This window comes from Mustela putorius, unplaced genomic scaffold (genome assembly GCF_011764305.1).
Source record: "Mustela putorius furo isolate JIRA1106 unplaced genomic scaffold, ASM1176430v1.1 tig00000196_pilon_pilon_pilon, whole genome shotgun sequence".
In the NCBI taxonomy this organism is placed as follows: Eukaryota; Metazoa; Chordata; class Mammalia; order Carnivora; family Mustelidae; genus Mustela; species Mustela putorius.
This window is the reverse complement of record NW_025421310.1, coordinates 9,148,465-9,161,751: the sequence shown is the minus strand read 5'-3', so window position 1 is coordinate 9,161,751 and position 13,287 is coordinate 9,148,465. Positions and strand designations below refer to the sequence as shown.

At 42.2% G+C, this 13,287-nt stretch overlaps 2 protein-coding genes and 1 pseudogene across 6 annotated transcripts in view; all 3 read right to left on the bottom strand.

Annotated features, from left to right (window-relative positions):
* The window catches only part of ZNF577 (zinc finger protein 577), a 37,894-nt gene extending 37,438 nt beyond the window's left edge, over positions 1-456 (bottom strand). For all 5 annotated transcript variants that reach the window (XR_001177645.2, XR_001177648.2, XR_006605896.1 and 2 more), the window contains exon 1: positions 331-456. The gene's annotated coding sequence lies outside the window, so the exon portion shown is untranslated. The remainder of the gene's footprint in view (positions 1-330) is intronic.
* An 8,620-nt stretch (positions 457-9,076) lies between these two features.
* Positions 9,077-9,824, bottom strand: LOC101680491 (annotated as a pseudogene).
* Positions 9,825-9,929: 105 nt separating this feature from the next.
* On the bottom strand, positions 9,930-11,956 carry LOC123391220 (zinc finger protein 613-like). Its single transcript, XM_045077281.1, has 2 exons — positions 11,950-11,956; positions 9,930-10,665 (listed from the first exon to the last, which is right to left on the bottom strand). The coding sequence occupies exons 1-2, from the start codon at positions 11,954-11,956 to the stop codon at positions 9,944-9,946; spliced, it is 729 nt and encodes a 242-aa protein (XP_044933216.1). The 3' UTR covers positions 9,930-9,943.
* Positions 11,957-13,287: the final 1,331 nt, after the last annotated feature.

Below are 13,287 nucleotides of genomic sequence, written 5' to 3'. Positions count from 1 at the left end.
GAGAATATACAGTAAACATGGGCGCAAGAGGCCAGAAACCCACTTTAAGGATGTGCTCAGCATCAACAACCGAACTCCCCAAACGCCGACCCCAACACGGACACGACCTCCGCTTCCCCCCACCAGACACCCCAAACCGCTACTCTCCCCAAGTTCTCGTCTCAACACAGAACCTCACAAGCTCCCCCCGCCCCCAGGGAACGCCCAAATGATCCTTCAACACAACCCCCACGCGCTCCGGAACAAAAACAAACAAAACAAAAACCAAAAAAAATCCAAAACCCAACGCGCTCTCCCTGGCCCCCAAACACTCCCAGAACCGACACTGACCTGGCGATAGCCTCGATCTTCACCGCTGGACACAGATCACCGTACCACTTCAAACACTTTCCCTCCGTGTCTACGGCCCCCGAGGCCCTCTTCAGCTACTGACAGACCCTCAGAAGCACCGAGATGGCGGCCGACGAGGGCCAACGCGCGTGGTTCCGGAGATCCTGAAACTGGCCCTAGGCTCGGCCTCTGTGACGTCATATTGCAGTGCGGACGCCAGGCTGTTTGCAGAGAGCGGCGGTTTCCCCGCAGAGTCCTCCGAGGCGGGCGTGTTCTCGCTTTGCGCCTTTCTCTGGAAGGCTCTAGACGGTGAGAAGCTATTGAAAACGCTTTATTTCCGGACCACTTTTAGCCTTTGGACCCCGAATTTGTAACATTCACCGGAGGCGGTGCATATACTGCTTAGCTCCTGAGAAACTCAGGCCTGCCACGTCTCTCCTCAGGATCCGCCGAGATGGTCGCGGGCTTTAAGGAGCTTTCAGTTAAAGGACGGGGAGAAGCTAAGTGCGCGCGACCCGCGTGGAAGTGCACAGGGGAGGGAGTTCGAGCCGAGCCGGAGCAACAGTTGGAGGGGAACGGGTTAGTATCCTGGGAATGCTGGCTGGAGGGGGCTTTGTGGAGAAAGCGGCATTTGCGGCCCGGCTAGATTTCAGAGAACCGCGGGAAAAGGCATTGGTCAGAGTGGGCAAACGGGGTTAGAAAAGGCTCTTGGTATGATTCGTGTGGGTGAAAACGGGTCACAGGGCTGATGGGGGTCAACAGGCGGCAGACCTCATAGAGAAGCTGGACTCTCCCACGGTGGCGGGAGTCAAAGACGCGGCTTTTCTCTAACGGTGAAAAATACCTTGAATCAAAAGCTCTGAGGGGTCCCTGGCTGGCTCAGTCATAGAGCCTTTGACTCTTGATCTTGGGGTGGCTGGTGGTAGATTGCACTTAAATTTTTTAAATCTTAAAACAAAACAAAAAACAAAAAACCCTTTGAGGGGCACCTGAGTGGCTCAGTGGATTAAGCCTCTGCCGTTGGCTCAGGTCATGATCTCAGAGTCCTGGGATCGAGCCCTACATCGGGCGCTCTGCTCAACAGGGATCCTGCTTCCTCCCCATCTCTCTCTGCCTACTCTCTTTGTCAAATAAATAAATAAAATCTTAAAAAAAAAACAAAAAACCCTTTGAGTAAAGGAAGTGGTTCTCTTCAATATTGCAGCCCAGCTAATTAAACTGATGAGCTTCCAGTGCGAAACTCCGTCACAACCAGGCTTAGAGCGCCTTTCAATTAAAGGGCTTATTCATTCATCCGGATGTTTATAAGATGCAGGTGGCAAACGCTGTTCTGCATGCTAGGGATACAAAAATTGTAAATGCAGGCAAAAATATCCTTGGTGGAGCTTTGCAGAACGTAAAATTGCAGGTTTGAATATAAAGTTTTAAGAGTGTTATGATTCCCACCTACAACGTGACCTACAATGCCTGGCAGCCTGACATAACTGAAGATAAGTAACCAAAGATGATTATGCTTAAGTCTTAAGATCTAATGGAATTTGCTATACTAGGTTTTGGGTTTTTAAGGGACCCATACCCCTTTCTTCCTCCTAATTTCTCTCTTGGAACGGAAGTGTCTATGCTACACCTGTCCTACCATTGTATTTTCAAAATGAGTAACTTCTCTAATTTTACATGTTCACAGCTAGAGAGAAATTTTGCCTCAGGGTAAAATCTGTGTCTCCTCAGATTCACATGTAGAACACCCTAACACCCTGCTATATTTGGAGGTGGGACCATGGAGGAAGTATTTAAAGTTAAATGAGATCCTAAGTGTGGGGTTCTGATCCCAGTAAGTTCAGTGTCCTTATTGGAAGAGACACCAGAGAGTTCTTTCTTTGTGCAGACAAACTGCAGAAATGCCTTGCATTTCTCACATGGTGAGAAGGCAGCCAGATGTCTGTAAGCCAGGAAGAGTACTGACCAGAAATCAGATCTGCTGGAAACTTGATTGTGGACTTCTAGCCTCTGGAACTGTGAGAAAATTAATTTCTGTTGTTTCAAACACCCACTCTAGTATTTTTTATGACAGCCAAAGCAGTCTAGTACAGCGGTGAATTACATTGCTTAAAAAATTGGCATTCTAAAAAAAATTTTTTTTGCATTCTTTTGGTAAACCCAGTTAGTCATGAAGTATTCATTTTTTATATAAATTTATTTATTATATAAAAAGAATCTTGGGGGCGCCTGGGTGGCTCAGTGGGTTGGAGCCTCTGCCTTCGGCTCAGGTCATGATCTCAGGGTCCTGGGATCAGGCCCCACATTGGGCTGTCTGCTCCGCGGGGAGCCTGCTTCCGTTCCTCTCTGCCTGCCTCTCTGCCTGCTTGTGATCTCTGTCAAATAAATAAAATCATTGAAAAAAAAAATCTTGGGAAACATTTGTGGAATTATGGTATGCCGCTTCCAGTCGACCACGAGAGAAGAATTAGACACAAACAAGTCAGCTGCAAAAGACTGGGAGCAAGGGACAACAGTCAAAAAGGACTGCTGCCACGAGCTACTCTACAGTCTCACTTTTATTGGATAGAAAACAATAGCCAACAGAAGGATTGATGAAGGTCAAACGTTAATCCCATCTTGCAGACAAGCAAGAAGGAGGATAAAGCTTATAGTTAACCAAGCACATTCAAAGGACTCATCCAACTAACAACGAGCACTTCTGGGAAGAGAAAGGAGCCACCCTGAGCTGACCCTGCGTTCCCAGGTGCTTGGCTTCCCTGAAGCAGGCGGTGTTCCGCCCTGGGTGGGATGGGCGTTCCCGGCTGCCCGGCTTCTGTGAAGGGGCGGTGTTCCGCCCTGAGCGAGTCAGGCATCCCCAGCTGCCCAGCTTCATGGTCGTACATCGTCCTTCTCCCCAAAGACCTGTTGTCAGTATCAGTGTTTCTTAAGGCCATATCTAAATGTGCTTGGCAACTAATAAAATCCTCCAGGGGTTACAGTTTAAGTAACAAGTTGTTCCGAGGGGCAGCAGCAATGGTAGAAGGAATAAAAATTTGGATCAGACAAATTTAACAATATGGGCTGTCCATGAATTACTTCTGGCTTTAATGTTTGAGCTCAGTTAGAATGGCTCTACAGTTTACTTGGTTAGTTGACTGAAACAGGAATAAAAAAGGTGGCATACACTGAAGTTTAAATGCGAGAAAATTCTTTATATTTTGTAAAGATTCCAAAAGTATATGGAGTTAGGAATGTTAATGTGTAATTATCATGTAAAGCCAGTTTACCCATCCACTAAAAATATATCCTAGGAGCATCCAGAAGATAATTTCTTCAAAGAAGCTGATTTGGCTATAGAAAATTGGTATATAAGACTCTGGTACTATACATGAGAAGGTATAATAATTTGAAGATACACCGATAAATGAATGATGCATGCTACAAATTCTAAAGGAACCACTTAAATAATAAAGTTATGCGTAAAAAGCCAGCAATGGAGATAATCATAAAACATAATTGCTCCAGGGGCACCTGGGTGGTTCAGTCAGTTGAGCCTCTGAGACTCAATTTCAGCTCAAGTCATGTTTTCAGGATCCTGGGATCAAGCCCTGTGTTGGGTTCCCCACTCAGTGGGGAGTTTGTCTCACCCCCCCACCCCTGAAATAAATAAATTTAAAAAAAAAAAAGTTACTCCAAAAGAAGGTAGAAAATGACAAAAAGGGGGAGCAAAACCAGCTGGGATAAATAACACCACTGTAATTATGAATGATCTAAATACCTCAGTAAAAAGAGATTATCAATTAGATAAAATAGGTCCAACTACATGCTGCCTACAAGAAACTTTTTTTTTAAAGATTTTATTTATTTAACAGAGATTACAAATAGGCAGAGAGGCAGTCAGAGAGAGGAGGAAGGAGGCTCCCTGCTGAGCAGAGAGCACGATGTGGGGCTTGATCCCAGGACCCTGGGATCATGACCTGAGCTGAAAGAGGAGGCTTTAACCCACTGAGCCACCCAGGCGCCCCCGAGAAACTATTTTTTAAAGATTTTATTTGACAGCACAAGCAGGGGGAGCAGCAGACAGAGGAAGAGGGAGGGGACAAAGTAGGCTTCACTGAGCAAGGAGCCCAATGCGGGCCTCAGTCCCAGGACCCTAGGATCAGGACCTGAGCAGAAGGCAGATGCTTAACTGACTGAGTCACGCACGCACCGCTAGAAACTCATTTTAAATATCAGGTTACAAGTAAACCATGTTGGGGCACCTGCCTGGCTCAGTTGGGGTTGTGAGTTCAAGCTCCATGTTGAATGTAGATATTACTTTAAAAACTTTTTAAAAATTAAGGCATATTAAATAGAGATATGAAAGCTATAAAAAGATAGGCCCCAACCAAGTTTCTAGAGATAAAAACTACAACTTCTGAGATAAAACATACTTTGATGGAATTAATAGTAGATTAGATGTTGTATAAGAAAAAATTCAGTGAACTTTAAAAGACAGCAATAGAAACGATCCAAAATGAAAAATAGGTTAGGGTGGGTGAGGTGAGTCTAAAACCTAGGAACCGTATTTTAACCTACTTGTGTTTGCAAAAGGAAAGGTCAGTGAATTTAATGACAAGACAAAAGAAACTCAAGTACAAATTCAACTACAAAGAGAACAGAAGCTTTTATTAAAAAGAGAAAAAATTATGCTTAGAGAAGCTGAACTTATACAAAAGAGAAAAACCTTGAGTTCTTAGCCAGGGTGGTAGGAGGTATCATTGTGAGGAATGCCTAGTGAAACTGCTAACTGCTCTCCACTCTCTGATCAAGATAGTGAATAAACAACAGTATTCTGGGAGGGCTTATAAAATATGAAGTAAAACATATCTTATAAACCAGTACATTCTTATTAATATATTAATCATACCTCTATGTTTTTGATGTGATAGAATACAGTTATAACTATTTATATAGTTACAATGTCCTTGTTTGCTCAATCTAGCATATATGTCAGTTTTAGTCACTTCTCATTGGTTTCTTTCAACACTGATCATATTTTCCTGCCCGATAGGTTTTGGTTGGATGACAAACACTGTCAACTTTATCATGTGGGAGTGAGGAGAGCCAGAGAGATCAGGATATTTTTGCCCTCCGGTATTCTTAAAGCTTGTTTTGGGATACATTGAGGTTACTTGCAGTTTGGTTCTCTCTGGCCCTGTTTAATTGAGTTAGTTAATTTTTTCCTGGCCCTGTTTTAAATCTTAGTTAAGACTAGATTGCTTATTGAATGAAATTCAATTAATATTTCAATTTAATATTAATTAAATATTTAGTATTTATCAAGTGCCTACTCTGTATTGCATATTCTTCTAGACATCTTGTATATAGCGGTTAACAAGTTTCCTACCCTCAGGAAGCTAGTCTAACTTTTACAGTGTATAACTTACATTCGAGACCTTATACTTGAGCATAAACATGTAGAGTTATTGTAATCTGCTTTATATATGCTTTATATTGAAATTGATACAATATAAACATTACGTTTATACATGACCCAAAGTCTTTATATTCCATATCAAAATCTTTAAAACAATTAAGATGTTCTCTCCAAGTGATTCTAGTGGGACTTATGTCATTGATTTAAAAAAAAATCACCTAGGGGCACCTGGGTGGCTCAGTGAGTTAAGCCTCTGCCTTCAGCTCAGATCATGATCTCAAGGTCCTGGGATTGAGCCCTGCATCAGGCTCTCTGCTTAGCAGGAAGACTGTTTCCCTTCTCTCTCTGCCTGCCTCTCTGCCTACTTGTGATCTTTGTCTATCAAATAAAAAAAAATCTTAAAAAAAAAAATCACCTGTCTAACTGCCATTAAAATACCTCACCTACTAAGAGTCCTCTACTTTAGTTTCCCCCTGACACTATATATATATATATATATATATATATATATATATATATATAAAATTTTATTTTATTTTTTTTAAGATTTTATTCATTTGAGAGAAAGACAGTGAGAGAGCGCATGAGAGAGGAGAAGGTCAAAGGGAGAAGCAGACTCCCTGCGGAGCTGGGAGCCCAATGAGGGACTCGATCCCTGGACTCCGGGATCATGACCTGAGCCAAAGGTAGTTGCTTAACCAACTGAGCCATCCAGGTGCCCTCCCTAACACCTAATCTAATGCCCTTTTTGAGATTGCGGTTTTTCAGCAGGGGACTTGGTCTGAATCCTGTATCAGTTTTATGCCAGCCCCTATCATTACCCCTGACTACATTCAATTAATTATACATATCAGGGATGCCTGGGTGACTCAGTTGGTTGAGTGTCCCAACTTTTGAGCTCAAGGTCCTGAGTTCAAGCCCCATGCTGGGCTCCACACTGGGCATGAAGCCTACTTAAAAAATTACACCTACTAGATTCTGAAAATATTTTCCAGGCTGGTTACAGGCCTCTGTATTCCAGTGTAGCTCTGGATTCAGCCTACTCCAGGTCCAGTTCAAAGTCTGTCCTCTTGGAACCAGGCCAGGGTTGATTCTGTGAAGATCTATTTTTCTCTTCATGTTGTAGGACCCAGGATTCCGAGTTGGAATGGGAATACATGCCGGGAAGAATGTCTGGGTGGTTCCATCAATGAGACAAAAGATAGGGCTAGACAGGGTACAACCTCTAAGGGAAGAATGCAACTGGATAATTATATATGAGTTTAGAACTTCAGATCCCCAGCATTCTGAGAATAATAATTTTAATAATCCAGGGAGGAGGAGAACTAGGATGGAAATAGTCATCTTAATTTGTATTCAAATTGCTTACGTTACTTTTTCATGTTTTAAAAAAATATTACCGGGGCGCCTGGGTGGCTCAGTGGGTTGGGCCTCTGCCTTCAGCTCAGGTCATGATCCCAGGGGCCTGGGATCGAGTCCCGCATTGGGCTCTCTGCTCAGCGGGGAGCCTGCTTCTCCTCATCTCTCTCTCTGTCTCTCTGCCTATTTGTGATCTCTCTCTGTCAAATAAATAAATAAAATCTTTATAAATAAAAATAAATAAATAAATAAATATTACCAAGAGCTGTATTGGAATGTATTTTGTTATTTATTGTATTGGTTTAAATTACTAATTGTCCTTCGGCTTTTAGTTCATTTTGCAAACATGGTTTTTCTACCTTTTCAAATCTAGAAAATTTTAAAAATCACTTTTATGATGTTGTATAATGCTTGGTCTTATTTTTAAATCAATTTAAATTCATTCAAGGACATTAAGTTTTATTCATGAGTTTTATATATTCATTTTTGAAGGACTTCAGTTGCCTAAAATAATACTTAAACCTAGAGCCAAAGAAATGCAGCAGCTAACCATCACAGGATATTGGGTGGGAGCTGAATATAATTTTATTTATTTATTTATTTATTAAAAAGATTTTTTTTTTATTTATTTGACAGACAGATCACAAGTAGGCAGAGAGGCAGGCAGAGGGAGAGGGAGAAGCAGGTTCCCTGCTGAGCAGAGAGCCCAACTCAGGGCTCGATCCCAGGACCCTGGGATCATGAGGTGAGCCGAAGGCAGAGGCTTTAACCCACTGAGCCACCCAGGCGCCCCTGAATATAATTTTAGAAAAAAAAAATGCACAAATGGGAAAAGTGAATATAATGTGATAATGTTAACCAGTGATGTAGGGCAGAGACTATCTCCTCTAAATTACCATTAACATGGTAATTGGGGGGACGCCTGGGTGGCTCAGTTGGTTAAGTTGCTGCCTTTGGCTCAGGTCATGATCCCAGGGTCCTGGGATGGAGTCCCACATCGGGCTCCTTGCTCGGCAGGGAGCCTGCTTCTCTCTCTGACTCTGCATGCCACTCTGTCTGCCTGTGTGCTTGCTCCCTCTCTCTCTGACAAATAAATAAAATCTTAAAAACAAAAACAAAAACAAAAACATGGTAATTGGGAATGTGGTTCAAGGTATCCTGTCTGAAAATGCCCATCAGGTGTGTCACACAGTATACAGGTCAATTTGGGGGCGCCTGGGTGGCTCAGTGGATTAAAGACTGCCTTCCGCTCAGGTCATGATCCCGGGGTCCTGGGATCGAGCCCCACATCGGGCTCTCTGCTCAGCGGGGAGCCTGCTTCCTCCTCTCTCTTCTGCCTCTCTGCCTCCTTGTGATTTCTGTCTGTAAAATAAATAAATAAATCTTTAAAAAATATATACAGATTGGGGCGCCTGGGTGGCTCAGTGGGTTAAGCCACTGCCTTCGGCTCAGGTCATGATCTCAGGGTCCTGGGATCGAGTCCCGCGTTGGGCTCTCTGCTCAGTGGGGAGCCTGCTTCCCTCTCTCTCTCTCTTTGCCTGCCTCTCCATCTACTTGTGATTTCTCTCTGTCAAATAAATAAATAAAATCTTTAAAAAATATATACAGATCAAGTTGAAAAAGGTACATATAGCTCTCAAACATTCCTCATTTTCACAAGCCTTCTTGGGTGGAAACTTTAGTTTTTGTTAAAGGTATCCCACAATTAGTGCATTAACGGCATTTTTTTCTGTGATTTCATCTGCTAATGGATGAGGCAGAATGTACCACTGAAAACCCTGCCACATTCACTGCCTTCTAGCATGAACTGACACATCCAGGGTAAGGACTTTTCCACTGTCATATTTCTACTCAATATAAGCTCACTGATGATCTGTGGTGATCACTGATGACAGACAGGGTCTGTCTTCCAAAAAACAGCTTTCCTAGCCTCTGTATTCATAGGTTTTCTGTTTATGTATAACCATATAATCAGCTTGACATTATTGCTCAAGGCTTTTCCAAATTGAATGTACCAGTTTTTTCCTGTGTGTTTTTTGGGACATAAAATAAGATGTAATTGACCACTGAAGTGAAGGCATGACCACCTTCACTGCATTCATGACTTCTTTCCTGTACAGACTCTCCGTTATTTCCTGAGGGTGTACATCTGACAACTGGTTGTCCCACTGTGACTGCATTCCTATCTGTGAGGAGCCCACTGATGTTTGATGAAGTCTGAGGGGTCATAGAAGGCATCTGCACGGTCACTGTATTAACGGGGCTTTTCTCCTACATGAATTCACTAGTATTTAATAAGCTGTGACCCTCGATGGAAGAATATTTAACCTTCACTGAATTTACATATTTCTCTCTTGTGTGTATTCTCTCATGTTTAACAAGGCATGGCATGTGGGAGAAAGTTCTCCCACACTCATTGCATGCATATAGGGTCTCTCTCCTGTATGAGTTCTTGGATGGACAGTGAGCATTGTCTGTGTAGTGAAGGCTTTGCCACAGTTACTGCATTTAAAGGGTTTATCTCCCGTGTGAATTCTCTGATGTTTAGTGAGTCCTGACTTCTGTGAACAGATTTTTCACATTCGGTACGTACAAAAGGACTCTTTCCTTTATGAAATCGCTGATGTGCTATGAGACATGCCTTCTGGCTGAAGGCCTTATCACATCCAGTGCATCCATAGGGTTTCTCTCCAGTGTGAGTTTGCCGATGTATAAGGAGATTGTGCCTCTTCCACATTCACTACATATATAAGATTTCTCTCTTGTGTGGGTTTTCTGATGTAGAATGAGTTGTGATTTTTCCGGAGAAACCTTTCCCATTCTCATTGCATTGATGGGGCCTTTCTCCTCTTTCATTTATCTGATGTATAATGAGCTCTGCCTTTCTGCAGAAGGCTTTTCACGTTCAGTACATTCATAAGGTTTCTCTCCTGTATGAGTTCTCTGATGTTCAGTTAGCTTGAACTTTCTGGAGAAGGCCTTCCCACATACACTGCATCCATGTGGTTTATTTCCTGTATGAGTCTTCTGGTGTTCAGTAAGCTGAAATTTCCTGAGGAAGGTTTTCCCACACTCACAGCACTCATAGGTTTTCTTTCCTTTGTGAGTTCGCTGATGTTCAGTGAGCTTGAACTTCTTGGAAAAGGTTCTCCCACATACACTACATGCATGGGGTTTCTTTTCTGTATGAATTCTCTTATGTTCTGTGAACTGAGACTTCTTGAAGAAGGCTTTCCCACATTCAGTACATTCATGGGCTTTCTCTATTTTGTGTATTTGAGGATGTTTAATGACTTGTGACTTAGTGCTGATCGGTCTTCTACTTTCGTGGACTTTAATTTCAGTATGAGTTTGCTTGCGATTAGCACAGAGAAAGGATCTCCCATCTCTGCTATACCCAGCAGGCTCTTTTATGTCACAGCTTCTACTTCGGTCGACTAAATCTAAGTGTGACTTCAAAGTTTTTCCATGTAAATAAAACCTTTCATGGTTTGGCCTGAAAGGAAAAAGATTTTTGCTCTGATAAACAATATTTCCACATATGTTCAGTTCATAACACTGTTCTGTCCTCTTTGGCACTTTTGGGTTTTATAAGTGCTGAGGCAGATGATCATCAGCTTTCTGAATTTCTAGGAAGGAGGAGAACAGTGAATCCTTCTGTGACCATGATATGGAATAAAACTCCAAAAGTATGTTGGGAGGGGGCACCTGGGTAGCACAGTTGGTTAAGTGTCCAGCTCTTGGTTTCAAGCCAGGCAGTGATCTCAGGGCTGTGAGATTAAGCCCCATGTGGGGCTCCAAGCTAAGTGTGGAGTTTGCTTAAGACCCTCTCTCCCTGGGGTGCCTGGGTGGTTACGAGTCTGTTGATTTTGGCTCATGTCATGATCTCAGGGTTGTGAGATCAAGCCCTTCACCAGGCTCTGCGCTGAGCAGGGAGTCAGCTTTTCTGTCCCTCTCCTCCACTCCCCCTGTGCACACATGCTCTCTCTCTAAAATAAATTTATTTTTAAAAAAAGAAAAAGACTGTCTCTCCTTCTGCCCCTGCTTCCCTACCCTTGCTCTCTTGTGTGCTCTTTACAATAAATAAATCTAATATATATATATATATATATACATATACACACACACACCGTGGGATAGCTGGCTTTTAAGGGAAAACCTAAGATATCAACCTAAAAGAAATGCCAAGTATATCTATATCTATATCTGTATATTCCTTAGCTCTTAAAAAAAAATTGGGGGGATGCCTGGGTGGCTCAGTTGGTTAAGCATCCAACTCTTGATTTTGGCTCAGGTCATGATCTCAGAGTTGTGAGACTGAGCTCCATGTTGGGATCCACCCTGGACATGGAGCCTGCTTAAGATTCTATCCCTTACCCACCTCCCCTCTCTCTCCCTCTCTAAATAAATAAATAGAAATAGTAAAAAACAAAACAAAACAAAACCCTTTTAGATTTATAATTAAATACATGTAAGATAAAATTTACCATTTTAACCATTTTTAAGTGTACAGTTCTGTGTCATTAAGTAAATTCACGTTGTGGTGCAGCCGTCACTATTCATCTCTAGAACATTTTCATTTTCCCCAACTGAAAAACACTGTACTTGTTAAACACTAATTCCTTATTTGTTGGAAATGTTTAAAAACACAATAATATAAAACAAATCAAAAGATGACAGCTATCAGTGTAAAACGGTTAATTCACAATGAATCAAGATTTGTCTGCTTTATTAGTAGGGCATTGGAGACAGTAAAATACAAGGGAGTCACTGGCAGCATCAGATCAAAAAGCCTGAAGGGATACAGACAGACACAATTCACTCATTCAGTACATCCTTCTTCGCTGGCTACTACTATATACCAGGCATGGTGCTAGTGTTAGAGAAACACAAAAATACTCTTTATCATCACTGAAGTCATATTCTAGGGGTGGAAAGAGAAACAGAATAAACATGCAAGAGGGGCGCCTGGATGGCTCAGTGGGTTAAAGCCTCTGCCTTCAGCTCAGGTCATGATTCCAGGGTCCTGGGATGGAGCCCCGAATCGGGCTCTCTGCTCAGCAGGGAGTCTGCTTCCTCCTCCCTCTCTGCCTGCCTCTTTCCCTACTTGTGATTTCTGTCAAATAAATAAAATCTTAAAAAAAAAAGGAATAAACACACAAAAACAATAAAGTAGGCAGCTGCAAATGTTTATGGCTTCCTTTGCTTCCTCAAGCAAAGGAAATGAAAATTTGAAGAAATCTAGATGTGTTTTGAAGAATGGCTGTAGATAAACATTTCTGTGTTTCCCACTAACTTCAGTCTCTTTTACTGTGTGTTAGGACTGCAGTTCATCAGCGAGGGTCACAATAGCACTCTTGGGGAGCTTTGCATAAAGACATGTCCAGGCCCTCAACCAATGCTAATAAAACCAGACTTTCCAAGGAAGCAACATTGGTAAGATTATATTGAAAATCCCTTCAATAAAAACCTGGCATTTAAGAAATAGCTTGACAGATACAGATGGAAAAGTGTGGTCTCTCCCCAACTTCGCTGTACAGTCACTTGATGAAGAAGTAAATGGATGACCGAGCTGTATTTTATTCTTGCACAAGGGGGAATGAAAAACAGGCCCTTGACTCAAGAGTGGAACTCTAGTTATCTCGACATCATAAAGATACAGTATCTTTAGGAGCAACTAGTTCACAAAGTATAATGGGAATTCAGCGAAGGAAGGGAATATTCTGTTTTTGTGTAGCATAGAAAGAAAAGTGAAAGAATCTGTTATTTGGAAGAACAAACAAAAAATGACATCCTTATCCCTGAGTTCTTATCTTTTTTTTTTTTTTAAAGATTTTTATTTATTTGTCAGAGACGGAGAGAGAGTGAGCGAGCACAGGCAGACAGAGAGGCAGGCAGAGGCAGAGGGAGAAGCAGGCTCCCTGCCGAGCAAGGAGCCCGATGTGGGACTCCATCCCAGGACGCTGGGATCATGACCTGAACCGAAGGCAGCTGCTTAACCAACTGAGCCACCCAGGCGTCCCTCCTGAGTTCTTATCTTAATTGATGTATCAGCAACTCTCAATACAATGTTTATGGCTTTGTCTTCTTTTTTTTAAGATTTTTTTTTAATATTTTATTTTTGAGATCCTTTTTTTGGGAATATTTTATTTGACAGAGACCACAAGTAGGCAGGCAGGCAAAGAAGGGGGGTGGGGGAA